At 46.0% G+C, this 18260-nt stretch overlaps 1 protein-coding gene across 7 annotated transcripts in view; it reads left to right on the top strand.

Annotated features, from left to right (window-relative positions):
• The window catches only part of ift80 (intraflagellar transport 80 homolog (Chlamydomonas)), a 335512-nt gene that overhangs the window by 101982 nt on the left and 215270 nt on the right, over positions 1-18260 (top strand). For all 7 annotated transcript variants that reach the window (XM_038815169.1, XM_038815171.1, XM_038815170.1 and 4 more), the window contains 2 exons: positions 4956-5065; positions 14801-14890. In XM_038815169.1, coding sequence (XP_038671097.1) covers positions 4956-5065; positions 14801-14890 — 200 coding nt within the window. The remainder of the gene's footprint in view (positions 1-4955; positions 5066-14800; positions 14891-18260) is intronic.

Below are 18260 nucleotides of genomic sequence, written 5' to 3'. Positions count from 1 at the left end.
GTCACTTCAAATTTTAAGGTAACTGTCTCCACATTATAATTTTATGCAATATTGGGGTGAATTCTCCACGGGCTGGATCCTCCATTCCACCGGCAGCCCACGGGTTTCCCGGCAGCGTGGGATGGCCACAATGGGAAATCCCATTGGCCGGCGGAAACGAAGAATCCCACTGCCGGCAAGCCATCGAGGAATACGCGGCTGGTGAGACGGAGAATTCACCCCATTGTTCTGATTTTTGCACATAGAGCGATGTACTGTAATCGTTATTGAGTAAAGCTACATGATAGTGTTGTGCAGCATGATTTCAATGACCTTGCACAGGTTTTCCCTGTTTTCATTATCAAATGGGAATTAATTCAGGGCATTTCAGTGAATCGCCCTCCAGTCTTCCAGTGTTTCTAACTCCATAAAACTGTTGAATTTCATTCAGTAATAATAACAATCACTTATTGTCTCAACTAGGCTTCAATGAAGTTACTCTGAAAAGCCCCTAGTTGCCACGTTCCGGCGCCTGTTCGGAGAGGCTGGAATAGGAATTGAACCCGCGCTGCTGGTCTTGTTCTGCATTACAAGCCAACTGTATTAGCCCACTGTGCTAAACCAGCTTTCAAAGTCTTCTGTTATACATTAGCATTCCACAGTGACAATGTGTTAATTTCTGATGCGTGCTTTTGACATGTGGTTTCATTGTATATGTATTGTTCGCTACTGGCCATGAATTACGTAATAAGAATTATTTTGAGTATATTGTCTTGGGACACATCTCTGGTTCTGGTTATGAATCCACTATGCATACAATGAAACCAGATGTTGAAAGTTTGCATTAAGAATGAACACTCATTGCTTAGAATTCAGAGGTGTTATCAATGGAAGGAAAAATTGTGCAGCAAGAATTTAAATTATAGTCAGCAAGCATACTTATTTGTTTTGCACATATGGCAGTTGGCCCTAGAAATATCATTATGCATCAATGACAATCTTGCAGACACCACTGATGATGTCATCAGTAAACAGCAACTCGTAGACATTTTTGTAAGAAACACAAAGATATCTGATCTTAAGGCACCTTTCTCAATCCTTAACAGCTGACCTCAACTGAGAGATTTCAAAGCAACGGAGGAAGGACATTAACTTGAATTGCCATCTGTACTTGTAAGAATAGTGGTGCTTAGTTATGAAGCAACAAAACAATGTATGGATAAAGACACTGGTCTCTGCTTGTATGAAGAGCCAATATAAGGAAATCTGATGCTTCAAATAAATGCCATTGCAATGCTTTAAATAACTACACTAGAATGGTGCACTTGCTGCAGTAGGATCTCCATCACTTCATTATCAAAGGCAATGATACCCACACAATTTTTGCTGTATTTGATTAATATCTCAACTTTTCTTCCCCTTTTGAGGGTTGCTGCCTTGCCAGATTTTCTGAGTCCCAGCCGAGTATGCTACAAATCTCACACTCTGGGCAAGCTTGTAACTTAATGGTGTTTGGACGGCTCAAAAGATGTGTGGCTGTGCAAACCAGCCAAGATTAACAGATCCCCATGACAATTGTGCATATGTGAAGGATCTAGATAATCAGAAAAGGTGTAAATATGTATTTGGGCAAGACAAGAGATTTGCAATCTCCTGGGACGATGTGAAAAATTCTTTGGGGGAATTAATGTAAATGCCTGAAACAGGCATGGTGCAACTGTACTTCCTGTTTGCGAGCTGCCTTCAGAAAAGGACACCATTTATCTCTACTTTCATTAATGAACAGCAGCATCACAAATTATGAAGATGGCAAACAGTCCATCCACTCAACCTGAATTACCCAATTACTCAGAACTTTTTAACTCCACACCCAAATTACTGGATATTCAAATTATAAGCAAAACCACATGGAATTTTAGGCTGCTCTTTTATTCTTCTGCCAGTTCTTGCTTTTGGTACTTGTCACACCATTTAACCTAACTGACACAGTGCTCCATAAGTAGCAGGAATAACCATAGCAAGAAGTCTTTAGATGCAAAACCATTTGATGTCCCTGACATCCAAAGCCACGTGCACTATTGCTATTTTTGTCATTAATGACTGCCTGCTTTCTGACAACTTACATATTTGGTTATGGTTAACTGGAGGTAGAATTCGTGCAGTCACCTACAGAGCAGGCTGCCATATGGAACTCTTCCCCTGTAAAGTGCCCAATATTGGGACTCTCGGGTCCATGCTCAGTGTTCTTGAACACAGTCAGTAAGGTACGTCTACTTTGAGTAAAGTCTGCTGTTTTTAAGTAATTACCCAACCTATCAAATGCGACCGTGGCAGATTCTTGTAACTGGGCAACGTTGGGCTCGTTCTTGTTCGTCACAGCATTTGTGAAGGAATCTACAATGTTTGCTCCCTCCTGTTTTGGGGCTGTTTTGCATATAGCTGGTAAAGATGGCATTCACACTGTGATGCAATGCATTTGAAGAAAATCATTCAGTGACATCATGGGCAGGATTCTCCGTTTCTGCGGCTAAGTGCCAACGTCAGCATGGGTTTCACGACCGGCAAATCGGCGCAAACCCCTCACTGATTCCGGTACCAGTGAGGGGCTAGCAACAGCACCGCGTAAAACACCTGCAGATCACGCCGAAAATGGCCATGCACGGCTGATGACCTGCACGAATCGCGCCATACAACATGGCGTCGGCTGTGCGCGAAACCTAACCTGCCAACCGTGACCCCACAGCCCACCCCCTGGCCACCCACCACCCCCTCCTCGGCCAGCAGCATGGATCCCAGCTGAGTGTGGCGGCGCTGGACTGAGACCACATGTCACGCGCTGTTGGGGACTTGGCCCATCGGGGCTGGAGCATTTCTGGGTGGGCGGCCGAGAGGCGCCAACGGCCTTGCGATTGCACGCCATAATGGTGACGCCACTTTGGAGGGGGTGGAGAATTGCCAACCTGTGCTGGACCCGATTCCGGCGCGGAATCGAAACTTCACCTGATCGCCGATCACGATTTTGGCATTGGGCAAATGAGAATCCCGCCCCACATCTTAGTTGCAGGAAAATTTCTAATAGCTGTTATGGGCTATTGTAGCAAACTCAAAATATGTTTCAGAACAAACTGCTGCTGCATTAACGTCCTTCAGAAAGCAGGTTTGGGAAGATACAGACAGCTTATGCCTAAATAACATCACAAACTTTAAAGATGTTCTCTTCTTCCCCTATCGGGATCCATTTGTTCCTTCTAACTTGTGAACTGTGCTTCACCCAGCGCCCCTTCCGAAAATTCAGTAAGCACAATTTTCAAGGCACAAGTAACTACAGTACTGGCATGAGGGGCAGGTGGTGTGTTTTGTGAAGTGTTTGTGCTGGTGGCATCATTCTCTGATCTTTCGAAGGTTCTTCAGGAAAAGAAAATGAATACCCATGCATTCCACAAAAAATTGGTTTCTAAGAGGGATAAATTATTGCAATGTTATTGTGTAATGCAAGTAAGTAACAAATGTCACCCATGTTGTCTGGGGTTTGAAGCAATGATATAAAACTAAAACATAAAAATGTCATAAAGTGACATAACCTTGTCAAAATTGTCACCTCAAAACATTCTACTAAACACTGCTTCTTGGTTGACTATGTTCTGGAGAGTACAATTCAGAAACCCCTTGTGTACTGCATGTTGTAGTATGGTGAGTTGTACACAAGAGATTCTTTACCCCACTGCTTCAGATTTTTCATGCGGTGCACATGTATGAATAGAGACCATGGTAACTCACACATTGTACTCGCACAGACACTGGAGGTATTCCTTGGACTGCTATCCCTCGAGCCACAATGACACATCTTGCAAGCACACTTCACAATAACTGTACTGTCACCACCAGCATCACAATCTCAGCACAACCTATAGACCATCTAATTATATACTGACATTCACATGCCGCACCCAGTTGCATCCTTCATATCACATCAAGCTCGCAGCTCTTCATCCATGTCACACATCCAGGGGATTACCAATGACCAGAGACTTAACTAGATCAGCCATATGAATAAGGTGGCTAAAGGAGCTGAGGAGTTCTGCAGGAGAACTGTCTCCCCAAAGTTTGTAGTGTAGTGAGTGGATATTTTTTGGGGCTGCCCCTCACTCCATTAATGCCTTAAACAAAGAAAAAGCTTCCCTTATTCTTGCAGAAAATTTAAAATTGGTGTTATTGCAAATCCATCGAAACAAACTTCAGATTTTTTTTGCACCATCCTGCTATTTTAAAAAAGTACCACGGAGTTCAAGATCCTGCAAGTCTAAGGCTATTGGCAGCTTTCCCCTTTTTTCTCTGCTGAGAAAGGATCCTTTTAGCTAATGGATAAGCCCCCTACATTATTTCTTTACATTTGCTGTTTGTTGTTCACTTTTAAAATGTATTTTCTGCCATTCCCCAAATCCCGCATTGCCTTGCGTGTCCCTTGCTTGGATAGAGAAAATGTTGATCATCGTTCCTTTTTTAAAATGAAGTTTGCATGTGAATCTAGGATAAAGGCATACTTGGGCATGCCAGAATAATTTGCCAGTATTCATTATTCAGGTCCATTTGGGCAAGGTGCTCCAGTGTGCCTGACTATTGTGGTACTGTACCCAAACAGTATCTATTAGGAGAGGCAAAAAAAAGATGGTAAAGGAGCCATGCAAAATGTTTTTGTAGCTGAACATTGTATGAAAGGAAACAAGTGCAAGCAACTATATTTTAACACTTTTTTTAAATGCAATATGTTCTGTTACTTACCTTTAATATCTGTCCAAATAGACTTTATTTCCTGAATGGGGATATTTTATACTGTGCACAAGTGATATCTACTTCAGATTGTGGGAGTATGTACTTCTTACATTGAATATATAGAAACACTTTTAAAAAATAATTAATCAGGACATGTGATAGATATTATATATATTATATATATATTATACTTCATGTTTTCCCAGGTACTCCAGTATATTCAGTAGCATGGGGTCCAGATTCCGACAAGATTCTTTATACCTCACGAAAACAACTGATCATTAAACCTCTACAACCAAATGCTAAAATCCTACAGGTCTGTACATTTAGGGCTTACAGTATTTGCATGCTGTCAGTAATATGCAAATAATGTAAACATAATGTTAACACGTTTTTGGCCTTTTTCTGAAATGGTTCTGCCTGATGAATCTCTGGATCGGATATTGCAGTAAGTTTCTTTCAACATGACAATGAGATTGCAATATATTCTACTAGAGTCCATTCCAAAATGTAGGTTTGTTCGCATGCTTCTTTGTAAAGGAATAAACAACAGATTGCTTTTCAAAAGTTGTGAATTTGAAAAATTGCTAATTGGGATGGACGTTATTTTCTTTTTACTTTATATAATGTAATGCAATGGTCACAAAAGCGGACATTTTTAAACCCGGCTTGTAGTGGCACAAAATATAGCTTTTGGTCTTGTGCTGTTATCTTCAGCTTGCATGCTTAAAAAGGCCAATCAAATTCTAATTAATATGTAAATAATCAGTAGTTTGGGGAATGAAATAGAAACTTATGCCAGGAAATTGCATATTTGAAGGCTTGTAACCTTATTTCCTGATTTAAGTGAGGCAGTGCGTACTGTTTTGTTTTTACGTCAGTTTTTTTTTGTCCTGCCTCTCTCTCATTACTCCTGCTAATCCTAAATATAGTTGAATGAATAATGGACATATGCAGCAATATTCTAACGGTTAAACTGCAGCATTTCAAAGGAGTTTATTGCAGTTTTTAGAGGGTACGTTGAATACCGCAGTGCTAACCATGATACACCATGTCATGTGTCAGCCTTGACTCAGTTGGTGGCTTTCTTACCTCTGAGTCGCAAGGGTGACATTCCAGTGCAGTAGAGAAGGGATTCTGCACTGTCGAAGATGCTGTCTTTTGGGTGAGATGTTAATTCGAGACACCAACTGCTTGCTTGGGCGGGTGTAATAACTTCCACGGCACTATTTCAAAGAATAGGGAAATTATCCCTGGTGTCCTAGCCATTACTTCCTTCACCATCACAATAAAAACAATTACCTGGTCATTATCACATTGCTGTTTGTGCGAGTTTGCTGTGAAGAAATTAGCGGCCATGCTTCCTTAATTTCAAAAGTGACAATAATGAAAAAGTACTTCATTGGCTATAAAGCGATTTGAGACATTCAGTGGTCGTGAAAGGCGAGTATTTCTCCTGATGATTGACCACCTTGTGTAGAGGGGAGTAGGCAGATCAGGAAACCTCCTCATGGGATTGCCCGTGGGCCTGGACAAGATGGCCATCAATACGTCCTGGCAGTGGCCGTTCATGGGGATCGTTTGGTCTGTTTGGCCCTCTTTTGCAGTTATGTTTTCCCTTTGTGACCCTGGAGAGTGAGCATGCAGTGTCCATTAGTATGCTTGAGGATTTCTGTGACCAGTGGGCACTGGGGGGCTGGAGTGTATTATCAGCTCTGGGTAAGTAATTTTAATTAGAGTTATTAAGTTTTCTTTAAAGCCTTGATTTGTTTTTTTAGGGTTATTAGTGCCCCTTTCAAATGAAAACGTCAATTTGTAGATTCTTCAAAAGAAGAGAGATTCTCCCTGACTTCTGGTGGCAGCCATGGTGTGAGTGGTCTCACATTTGGTAGCTCCCACTCGTGGTGGACATTCTGGGCCATTTCCCCAGCTGACGGCTGGGCTGTGAGAGTGTAAAAGGTGCAGAAGGGGTGACGGGAAAGTGTGTTCCACCGATGTATGGTCTCATGGACCAGAAGTGATCGAAAAACGGGGGAGCAATTGTCGAAAGCTGGTTTGGTGCCTGCAACACAGGGGAAGATGGCGGAGGGTCAGCGACTGAGAAATTTATCCAGCAGAGGAAGGAGAACTTAGATGACCCAGCCAGGGTGGACCCGATAAAGATGGGGATCGACCGCATGGAGATGAGGTTAGAGGCCCAGGGCTAGGCGATCCAAAAGATGGAGGAGGCGGTGGGTGAGCACGAGGAGCAGCTTGCCTTGCTGCCAGCGGAGATGGGTTTGATGCAGGATCAACAGAGGAGGCTGCAAGAGAAAGTGGAGGACTTGGAGAATCGGTCATGCAGGCAGAACTTGAGGATCGCCTGCCGGAGGGCAGTGAGGAAGCGGATACCGGCGCGTATGTGGCACGGATGTTCGAAAAGATGCTGGGAGAATTTGAGATGGGCCAGGCAGACGAGGCGCTGCACCTGGGAAGGTAGTGAGCTGCGCGTTTATCAGGGCCTGGATGCAGAGCTGGCCAAAAGAAGAATGAGTTTCAACAAGGTGAAGGCAGCCCTCTTTAAGAAGGGGGTAACGTACGAAGGTCTAAACTCTACTTTGGAACATCAGAGGAGGCGATGGAGTTTGTCAGAGACAATGAACTGGCAGGAGAAGGAGGACATTGAACTCTAGAGGAGATGTTCCCATTTTGTATTTTTGTGGTTTGTCTGGATCACTTTTGCACTGTGTTTGAGGCTGTTGGTTATTTTGTTCTTGATGGGAGATGGTTGGTTGCTCTTAAGTTTGCACTGGGAAGATGGTTGAGCTGGGGGAGGGGAATCAGTGGGTGGGGGGTAGGATGCTAGGTGACATGGGCAGGGGCTACCAGGTTAGCTGGGCGGGCTAGTTCACGGAAGCGCAGTGGGGGGGGGGGGTTAGTGTGTTGATGGAAGTTGGGGTTGCTATTTTGTGGTGGGGGTGAGACTGCTGACGGGAGGGGTTTTAAAAGGTGACATGGCGATGATGGTGGGTGCCAGAGGGGTACCCACCGTAGGTGCGAGCTGGAGGCTGGCTCAGGAGGGGTTATGGTTGATCGGCGGCGGTTTGGGGGCAGCCCCCGCCACCCCGACCAGCCTGATCACATGGGACGGGAGAGGGTTGAATGGGCCAGTCAAGAGGGCCCGCATGTTCGTGCATTTAAAAAGCTTAAAGGCGGTGGCGATGATACAGGAGACACACACCTGAGGGTGACAGATCAGACTAGGCTGAGAAAAGGGTGGGTAGGGCAGGTATTCCATTTTGGGCTAGATTCAAAACCGGGGGGGGGGGGGGGGGTGTGAGGGGTGGCAATTTTGATCAACAAGCAGGTGGTGTTTGAAGTTGGAAGTATAGTGACGGATCTGTCGGGGGCGGAATACGTTATGCTGAGTGGGAAGTTGAAAGGGATGCCGGTGGTACTGGAGAATTTATGCTCCGAACTGGGATGATGCAGAGTTCATGAGGCGGGTACTGGGAAAAATCCCTGATCGGGACTCTCATCGGCTGAATCTGGGGAAGGGGGGGGGGGGGGGGGGGGATATTAATACAGTATAGACCTAAGGCTGGTTCGGCTGAGCTCGAGGTCATGGAGTGTGTCAGCATCACGAAGGAGCTAAAGGGGTTTATGGAATGCATGGAGGGAGGGGTGGATCCGTCGAGGTTTGGGAGGGCGAGAGCAAAATACTCATTCTTCCCCCATGTGCACCAAGTATACTCCCGAATTGACTTCTTTATTGTGGATAAGACATTGCTGGCAGTGGGTGTGGACTTTGAGTTCTTGCCGATTGTGGTGTCTGATCACGCACCGCACTGGGTGGACTTCCAGGTGAGCAAGGGGGGGGCAGTGCCCGCAATGGAGGTTAGGTGTGGGGCGGCGGAAGATTTGTGTGGGCGGATGAGGGAGGCCATTCGGAGGTATGTGGAGATAAGTGATACAGGGGCGGTTTTGGCAGCTACGGTATGGGAGGCGTTGAAGGCAGTGGTGAGAGGGGAGTTTATTTTGATCTGGGCACATAAGGTAAAATCGATGCGGGTGGAGATGGACAGTGTAGTGGAGGAGATCCTGCAGGTGGAAAGGAGGTACTCGGAGGCCCTGGAGGCAGGGCTGTTGAAGGAGCGGTGGTGTGTGGGTTGCTATTTACGGGGAAGGTGGTGGGGCAGCTGAGAAGGGTGAGAGTGACGGTTTACAAATATACAAAAGGCGAGCTGGATGCTGGCACACCATTTGAGGAAGCAGGAGGCGGCAGGGGAGATCAGGAAAGTGAAGGGGGGGGGGGGGGGGGGGGCACGTGGAATATGGTCCTGGACCCGGTGGGGGTGAACGTGGTGTTTGGGGACTTTTATAGTTTATAGCAGGTTCTCCGAGTCAGAACACCCAATCGGGATGGAGGGGATGAGGCGGTTTCTAGAGGGATTGGAGTTCCCAAAGATGGAGGAAGAGTTGGTGGACAGCCTGGGGATCCCAATTCGGCTGTTGAAGTGATGGAGGGTTGGAGGCCATGCAGGCGGGCACGGGCGGGTACTCAGTGGAGTTCTAGTGCTGGAGCCCTTGTTGGTAAGGGCGTTTAATGAGACTAGGGAGAGTTTTCTCTCATCCTGAAGTGGGAAAAGGAACAGTGTGGGCCGGACAGACCAATCTCCCTGTTAAATCTAGATGCCAAGATCTTAGCCTCTGGAATAGAGGATGTGCCAGGGGTGATGGGGGAGGACCAGATGGGGTTTGTGAAGGGGAGACATTTGGCAGTGAATATCAGAAGGCTGTTAAATGTGATAATGATGTCCTCGGAGGGACGAGAGGTGGAGGTGGTGGTCGCCATAGATGCGGAAACGGCCTTCGATCGGGTGGAGTGGGAATACTTATGGTGGTCCTGGGGCGGTTTGGGTTTGGTTAGGGCTTTATGGAGTGGGTTCAGTTGCTGTATCAGGCATCAGTCCAGAGTGTGCGGACGAATTGAGTGAGCTCAGATTATTTTAGGCTGCACCCGGGGACGAGGCAGGGATGTCCACACCCCCACTGCTGTTTGCCTTGACTATAGAGCCACTGGCGATTGTTTGAGAGCATTGAAGGACTGGCAGGAGATAGAGGTGGGGGTGGAGCACAAGGTCTCGCTGTATGAGGACGATCCTTTTTCTTTTGTTCATTTCTGGCCCGCTGGGAGGGATTAGAGGGATTATGGGGATCCTATAGGAATTTGGCCAGTTTTTGCAGTATAAATTAAATATGGTAAAAGTGAGGTCTTTCCAATTCAAGTGAGGAGGCAGGAGAGGAGATTGGGGGAGATGCCGTTCAGTGTTAGGGTGGGGGTGTAGCTTTCGGTATTTGGGCATCCAGGTGGCGCGGGAGTGGGAGCAGCTGCACAAGCTGAATCTGGCTCGGTTGGTGGAGCAGATGAAGGGGGACTTCAGAATGAGGGATATGCTTCGTTGTCTCTGGCCAGGAGGGTGCAACAGTCCTCCTGAGGTTTTTGTTTATATTTCGGAGCCTTCCTATTTTTATCTCCTAGGCTTTCTTTAAGAGGGTGAATGCAGTGATTTCTGTGTTTTTGTGGGCAGGTAAAACCCTGCGGGTAAAGAAGGAGCCGCTGGAGTGGGGGTTGGGGGGGGGGGGTTTGGGTTTGGGGAGGCAGCGGGCTGGGATCAATCGGTTTGGGGATTTGTTTATAGATGGGGGCTTTCCGTGTTTGGAGGGATTGGAGGAGGTGTTCGAGCTGCCAGGTGGGAATGGGTTCTGCTACATGCAGGCGTGGGACTTTGTGCGGAGGCAGGTTTTGACCTTTCCGCGCCTGCCACCCCAGGGGGTACAGGACAAGGTAGTGTCGAAAATGGGAGTGGGGGAGGGGAAGGTCTCGGAAATTTAAAAATAGCTCATGGACTGGGAGGGAGCCCTGATAAGGGAGGTGAAGCGAAAGTGCGAGGAAGTACTGGGAATTGGAGGTGGGGTGTTGGAGGATGATCGGAGTAGAGTGAACACGTCCTCGTTGCGTGCCAGGCTCAGCCTGATACAATTCAGGGTGGTCCACAGGGGGGACATGACTGTAGCCCTTATGAGCAGGTTCTTTGACGGGGTGGAGGACAGGTGTGTGCGGGAGGGCCTACGAATCATGCCCACATGTTTTTGCCATGTCCGAAGCTTAGAGGATTTTGGCAGAGATTTGCCGATGTCATGTCAAAGGCATTGAAAGTACGGGTGGTTCTGAGTCGAGAGGTTGTGATTTTTGGTGTGTCGGAAGACCCACGGGAGTCCAGGGGACAAGAGAGGCTGATGTTTTGGCCTTTGTCTCCTGGTAGCCCGGAGACGGATCTTATTGGTGTGGAGGGACTTGGAACCCTCAAAATCGTCAGATGGTTTAGTGACATGGCCGGGTTTCTCAGGTTTGTGAAGATCAAGTTCGCCCTGCGAGGGTCGATCGATGCTAGGGTTCGGCAGAAGGTGGCAGCCGCTTATTGACGGGGGCGGGGTTGTATAAAAGGAAAGAGGGAGGCATGGGGAGTTGGGTGAGGTGGGAAATAGTTAGTGGGATTGGGGAATTGTGTATGTAAGCCATGTTGGCTGGGTTTGCTTGTTGGTAGGGTGGGTGTTATGTTTTTTCCTCTTGAAAATTGTTCTTCCCCTATCACCTTCGGGAGGCACTCCTCCAACCTACCCGCCAACACCTTCGCATCCACATTCAAGAGTGATATGGCCCTATACGACCCACACTCTGTCGGATCCTTATCCTTCTTGAGCAACAGGGAGATTGATGCCTGCCCCAAAGCCTGTGGCAATGCCCTCTTCCCTATCGCCTCCTCAAACATCCCCACCATCAGCAGCGCAACTTACTTCTAAATTTCTTGCAGTACTCTACTGGAAACCCATCCGGCCCTGCATCCGTCCAATCGCATCCTTTATCTCCTACTCCACTATCGCCCTCTCCAATATGGCCCTATCGTCCTTCCCCAACCTTGGGTACTCCAAACCATCCAGGAATTCCTGCATCTCCCGATCCTCCCCCGGTGGCTCTGACCTATACACCTCTCATAAAACTCCTGAAACACCCCCTTAATCCAGTCCAGAGTCACCACCAACTTCCCTGCCCTATCTCACCCCTGAATAAATTCCCTTGCCGCTGCCTCACTATGAAGTTGGCCTGCCAACATGCTCCATACTCGTAGACTGGTTCACTCGCCCGCCTCAGTTGGTGCACCGCCTTCCTTGTGGACAGCCGATCAAAGCTCGCCTGTCGCCCCTTCTCCAATCCAACAGTGCTGGATCCCCATCTTCCGCATACTTTCTGTCTCCCTCCAACATCGTATCTTTTACCTTTTTACACCTTCTCCTACTTATCTACCTGTGCCTTAAACAAAATCACCCCCCCCGCCCCCTCACCCACCACCTTCAGAACTTCCCATAGCACTGCCTGCGAAACCTCCCCCGTACAATTAAACCGCACATAATTCCTCAATTACTTTCCCAATCTCATCACAAAACCCTCGGTCCACCAACAGCCCCACATCTAATCTCCACCCTGGCCTAGGCACTGCCCCCTTCTCCAACACCATATTCACCCAATGCGGTGTGCGATCCGATATTGCAATTGCTGAATATTCCGACCCCTTGGCTCCTGCACCAAGTTCCAGTCTCCCCACACTACCAATTCATGTGACTCCAAGTCGGGGACGGCCCCACACACCTTCATAAACATTACATCATCCGAGGTAGGACCATACACGCTTACCAGCGCCACCAACCTCCCCTCCAATGCCCCTGTCTCTATCACATACCTACACCCTGGTTCGCCACCACTTTCTCCATCTGGTATTCGTTTACTAACCAGGAGCGCTACCCCTTGCGCCTTGCCATCAAATTCCAAATGAAACACCTGACTAACCCAGCCCTTCCTAAGCCTCACCTGATCCTTTACCCTCAAGTGAGTCTCCTGCAGCATTGACACATCGGCCTTCAAACCTTTCAGATGCGCAAGCTCCCTCGATCTCTTGACTGGGCCACCTCACCCCCCTTACATTCCACGTACATTCCACGTAACTATCCTAACCGGGGGTCTCTCACCCGCCCCCCCCCCTTCCTTCCTATCCACCGTCATCATAACTCATGACCCTGCCCCATGAGCCTTACCCACCCCTATCTATTGTTAGCATCGACCCCCACATCCAGAATCCCCCCTACACTTGCTCTCGCATAAACCTCACCAGTATCAATCCATTCCCCCCCCTCTTTTTAACACCTAGGCTCAACATCTGCAGCTCCTCCCCCACCACATCTCCGTTCACTAGCCGACTTAAGTTTGCTAGTGTGGGGGCCCCCGCCCAGCCCTTCACTCCTCTCCCCTCCCGCCCAGTCCCAGGAAAAACAATCAAACCAACATCTCAGCAAAAAACCGTTGCACCAAAGAATAACAATAAAAAAACTTAACCTCTATAACAGTGTGAAGTAAAAATAACAATATAGGTCAAAACTACATTTATACACTCTCCCAACTCCTCTTTCACAGCCCACAACCCCTCTTTAGTCCCAGTCTTCACTTCTGCCTCAACCTTCTGCATTCACAAAGTCCTCCACTGTCTCGATATAGAAGTCTCTGGCGTTGTAGGTCACCCTCAGCTTTGCTGATTATACTACTCCAAACTGCACCCCACAGTTGTACAATGCTGTCTTCACTCGGCCGAAAGCCTCTCGCCTCTTTGCCGGTTCCACCGTCAAGTCCTGGTAAATGCAAACACCAGCATGAGCCCACTGCACCTCCTGGTTCTGCTTTCCCAGTTAGTTCAAGACCTTCTCCTTCATGTGGTCCCTGTGAAAGCAGATGACCACTGCCCTTGGCCGGTCGTTCAACTTTGGCTTAGGCGTAAGCCAATGAGCTTGTACCGTTCATACCGAGAGGGTTCCTCTCCCTCCCCCATCAGTTCCACAAACATTTTGACAAAGGTCTCGAATCTTCCACCCCCTCGGACAGGCCCACAAACTTTAGATTTCGCTGCCTTGAGCGGTTCTCCGAGTCCTCCTGCTTTGCTCGCAGCCCGTTATTGGCCTCAACCACCCTCCGCAGCTCATTCCCCCATCGAGGTGAGCTGATTGCTGTGCTACAATGTGTCCTCCTCCACTCCCTTCATGTTCTCGCCCAGCTCCCTCACCTCAGCACATTCTCCCTGTCTTTGTGTGGGTTTCGCCCCCACAACCCAAGGATGTGCAGCGTGGGTGGATTGGCCATGCTAAATTGCCCCTTAATTGGAAATAATGGATTGGGTACTCTAAATTTATTTTGAAAAAAATCATTTTCATAAGTGGCTTTCCAGGATTTTGCGCGCCATGTTTATTCACATTTATGGCCTGTGATTTTGAGTTCAAATTGCTTGCTAGTATAACAAGGAAGATAGAAACAAAGGAATGTCATCCATTATCTGTTTCGGACAAGATTGCTAAAGAATGAGGTGAAATGGTTCCAGAGTTGTTGAAAGTGACAGTGTCATCATGGGTTGTAAGAAGGAGTGTACTTGAATTTTTTAATACAGTTGGTTCTATAAATCATTTATACTTTTTTATACGTTAAATGTAATTGATTTTTTAAAACAACTGATTGAAAATAGACATTGCTGTTTACAAAAACAAATAATTTTTAATAGATTTTAGTAAAGAGCAAACTCAGCTGCTCCAATGAATATGTTGCAAGATATAATTTGCTACAATCATTGTAGATCAATTGTTTTTGCTTTTCACACCAAGAAAAGCTCAGCTTTCAACTACTAGTTGACTGATGTCTAACACGTTAAAATATGGACCTGACTACCATTTAAATTATTTTATTAAATCTCAAAGTTACGTGATTTTAGTCTATTGATTTATTTTGAGTATCAATATTTAGAATAAATGTTCCTGTTTCATTTGAGTAAAAATCAAATATTGTTGCCATTTCTGGTACTTCATCTGATCTGGATGATTTCAACCTTTTGAGTTCTTTCAATAATGGTGAATATTTTAAATGTATTTTATTCAAAAATTTAAGGCACATCCTTATCTCATGTTGTATTTATCTTCACAGTGGAAAGCACATGATGGAGTCATTCTGAAGGTAGACTGGAATGCTGTGAATGATCTCATCCTTTCCGGTGGTGAGGATTGTAAATACAAGGTTTGTATTCTGGCAAATGCTTTGACCTCATGCTTGCCTTGAAGACAGCTCAAATGCAATAATATGGTTACTGAATGGGGATTCTGAGCTATGCTTTGACCTAATGCATGCCTTGAAGACAGCTCAAATACATTAATATGGTTATTGAATGGGGATTCAGAGCTGTGCTTTGACCTAATGCTTGCCTTGAAGACAGCTCAAATGCATTAATATGGTTATTGAATGGGGATTCAGAGCAGATGTTTTAAAAATCTCTCCACTGCCACATACCTCACTACCTCTGCATGCTCCTCCAACTCTACAGCCTCTCGGATATCTGTGCTCCTCCAATTTTGGCCTGTTGTACATTCCTGGTTTCAATGCTTTACCATTGGTGGCCATGTCCTCAGCTGCCCTCCCTAAACTACTTTACCCCTCAACCTCTTTTTACTTTAAAACATGTCTTAAAAATCCTCTTTTACCAGGTTATTGCCATATCTTGTGAGGTTGGTTCATGTTAAATTTGGTTAATAATGTATCTTTGAAGTGGCTGTAATGCATTACTACATTAAAGGTGGTATATAATTGCAAGTTATTGTTTTGAGTAAGAGGAAATGGTGAAAGTAGTAGAGGCAGTTGAATGAATGTTTTTTTTAAATCTAAATGTCAAAGAAATTCCAGAGCTCTTTCACATTGTGGAAAGTAAGGACGGAGGGATTGGGCTCTGAGGAGGTGATCGGTAGTGTCTAGATGAATTTTGGATTATGTTACCCTCCAGTATAATTCTACAGTGGATTGTTTTTGGTAGAAGTGAACAAGGCCCTGAAATGTTTGAACTGAAATCACATCTGACGATAGATCATTATGCAAGTTGTGCACCACGTTTGTGCCTTTTTGAACGTAAGGAAGCAAAGGACATGCAAAGAGCCGCAGCAGAGATCAGATACAGTGAAAGTATTTCTGGTATTGAGGGTGGAGGTGAGAGAACAATTATGAAACTCAATAGCTGCAGCGATATAGTGGCAAATGGAAAGCCAAAGATTAGACCGTTAGAAGTTTCAGAGTGCAGTTATAAGTGTCATAGGGAGAGCTTTCTCATGGAGCAGATACAAAAGGAAACAAAGTTGAAACGAGGTATATAGCTGTAGGTGGTGGGGTGTTGATATTAAAGAAGTGGTCAAAATGGCCTTATCATTCATTATTGAAGCTCACAGGAGTACACAGTCTGCAGAAGAAGGAATGTTTCGGTCAGTGGAAGATGTGAATATAAGCACATTTAAATGGGTGAGAAACATTGGGAAGATGGGAGGGCAGGAGTTGAAATGAACATTAAAATTACTGAGAATGAGCAGTCACCGTGCAGAAGCTGAAAGAAGAATGGCAGGGTACCTTTTGGGGAAAACCTCAGTGGAGATGCTATTGGGTGCAATAGGTTGAAGTACTCAAAGTAGAAGGTGAGAGAGTTCATTGTGATATGATGAAGGCTGTGAAGGTTTGGTTTATGTAGGTGGTACAATGTCTAGCTAGGGAGGAAGGCTTTGGTAATAAGCCAGAGGTTATCACACAAGAGTCAAGGTTCTGTCAGTCAGGGTGCAAAATTAAGCTATGGATGGTGAGGGCAATGTTTACAAGTGAGTAGAAGATTTTGGCAGGAAATGTAGGGATGCAGCGATCGTTGACCTGCTAGTGCAATCCAGGATGGTTGTAATGGATGGGATGAGTGGCTGAACAGAATATTGAAGAGGTTGGCCCCAATCCTGCATGATGGTTAAGATCTTCCAAGATCTGCATGGTGCAGTTGGGGTTACAGCTCATAAGGTAGGAGCGACATATACTTTCATGAGCTAAATGGAGAATGCGGAACAGAAGTAAAAGCAGAAAAGTGACTGGTTGGGATTGGGATCGAGATAGCTGAGGTACCTGAGAGGAGCAAAATAAAGGTTAACATGGTTAATGGAGGGAAAGGGTTGTAAGAGAGAAGCCTGAAAAGAAGCAGACAAACAAAGAACAAAGTGTATGTCAGCCAGTGTCAACATTCTTGCCTCTGAGTCAAACATTGTAGGTTCAAATTCCACTCCTGGAGTCTTGAACACAAAGATATAGGCTGACACTCCATTGCAAGACTGAAGGACTGCTGCATTATCAGAGGTACAGTCTTTCATGAGACTTTAAACCAAGGCCCTATATGCTCTCTCAGGTAGACATATAGGATCCCATGACACTATTTCAAGGGAATTATCCTGTTTGCCTTGGAAGTTAACCCAGGGGAGGTGCCCTGGCCAATACTTATTCCTCAATCAAAATAATTAAAACAAATTCATTTGTCATTTTCACATTACTATTTGTGGGAGCTTGCTGTGCAGATATTGACTGTACTTCAAAGATGCTTCACTGGCTTAAAGCACTTTGACCTGTCCTGAGATCATGAAAGATACAATTGTTACTTTCTATAAATTGATGCAGTGAAATTATCAGAGTGGGAATTATGTTTATAGAGGTGTGGGGGAGATCTGTCAGGACATATGAGCTGTTGAAAGCCACCTTGCCAATTTCTACCATGCTGATGGAGATGACATGAAACAGTCCATAGTTTAACGCCTAAGGGGCAGGAAGAGTAGTTTTAAGTAAGCAGGCACACAACTAGATTCAGACGGTGTACTTCCAGGTTCCGGCTCAACCTGACACGTGCCTGCCTGAAAATCTCTGACTGAGAGGTGAAATTAATGGAGAATGGGCAAGGAACTGAATTTAAAGTAGATATACTAATTGAAAATCAATCACAGACTTTGACAAGTAGCCGCCTTCTATGCTGTAAATTTTATTTGTGTAAGATAGGAAAAAAAGTCTGGAAAATGGGACTATGAAAACCTGAGTCTTGTGCCAGAAGTAAGGTTCTATTGTTTTTTAAAGGGGTGGAGGAAGTTATTTTTACTTGGTGATTGTTATTTTGTCATGGCAGATGTTGGTGTTGAAGAGATAAATTATAGTCCTGCTGTCCAATCATGCACAATGCGCTTCACAATCTTGCTCACTCAGTGGGCAATATTTAATGCAGATGTTGGGGGTTTTGGCTGTCAGCTGGAGAGCTACTGCATCACTTCCTTTCAGAAAGACCTGCTGAATTAGGCACTTGAGTGGACAGCGGCAGGCCTTTCCCCAAGATCAAGGACTAGTGTTGAAGATCCAGACCACTTTGCAAGCTGCAGGCCGGCAACTCGTGTGCACTGCAGGCAACTCCAATGAGAATGTTGGAAACTGCCGTTAATGCACCCACCAGAGGCAAAGGATCGGCGAGCAACCCCAGGCAAGCTAAATGATGCCAGAATGGTGTCGCATGGAGTGGTCGCTGGCTGGGGGTACGTTTGGGGGGGGGGGGGGGGGGGGGGGGGTC

This window comes from Scyliorhinus canicula, chromosome 13 (assembly GCF_902713615.1).
Source record: "Scyliorhinus canicula chromosome 13, sScyCan1.1, whole genome shotgun sequence".
Lineage (NCBI taxonomy): Eukaryota > Metazoa > Chordata > Chondrichthyes > Carcharhiniformes > Scyliorhinidae > Scyliorhinus > Scyliorhinus canicula.
This window is presented reverse-complemented; position numbering and strand designations above follow the sequence as displayed.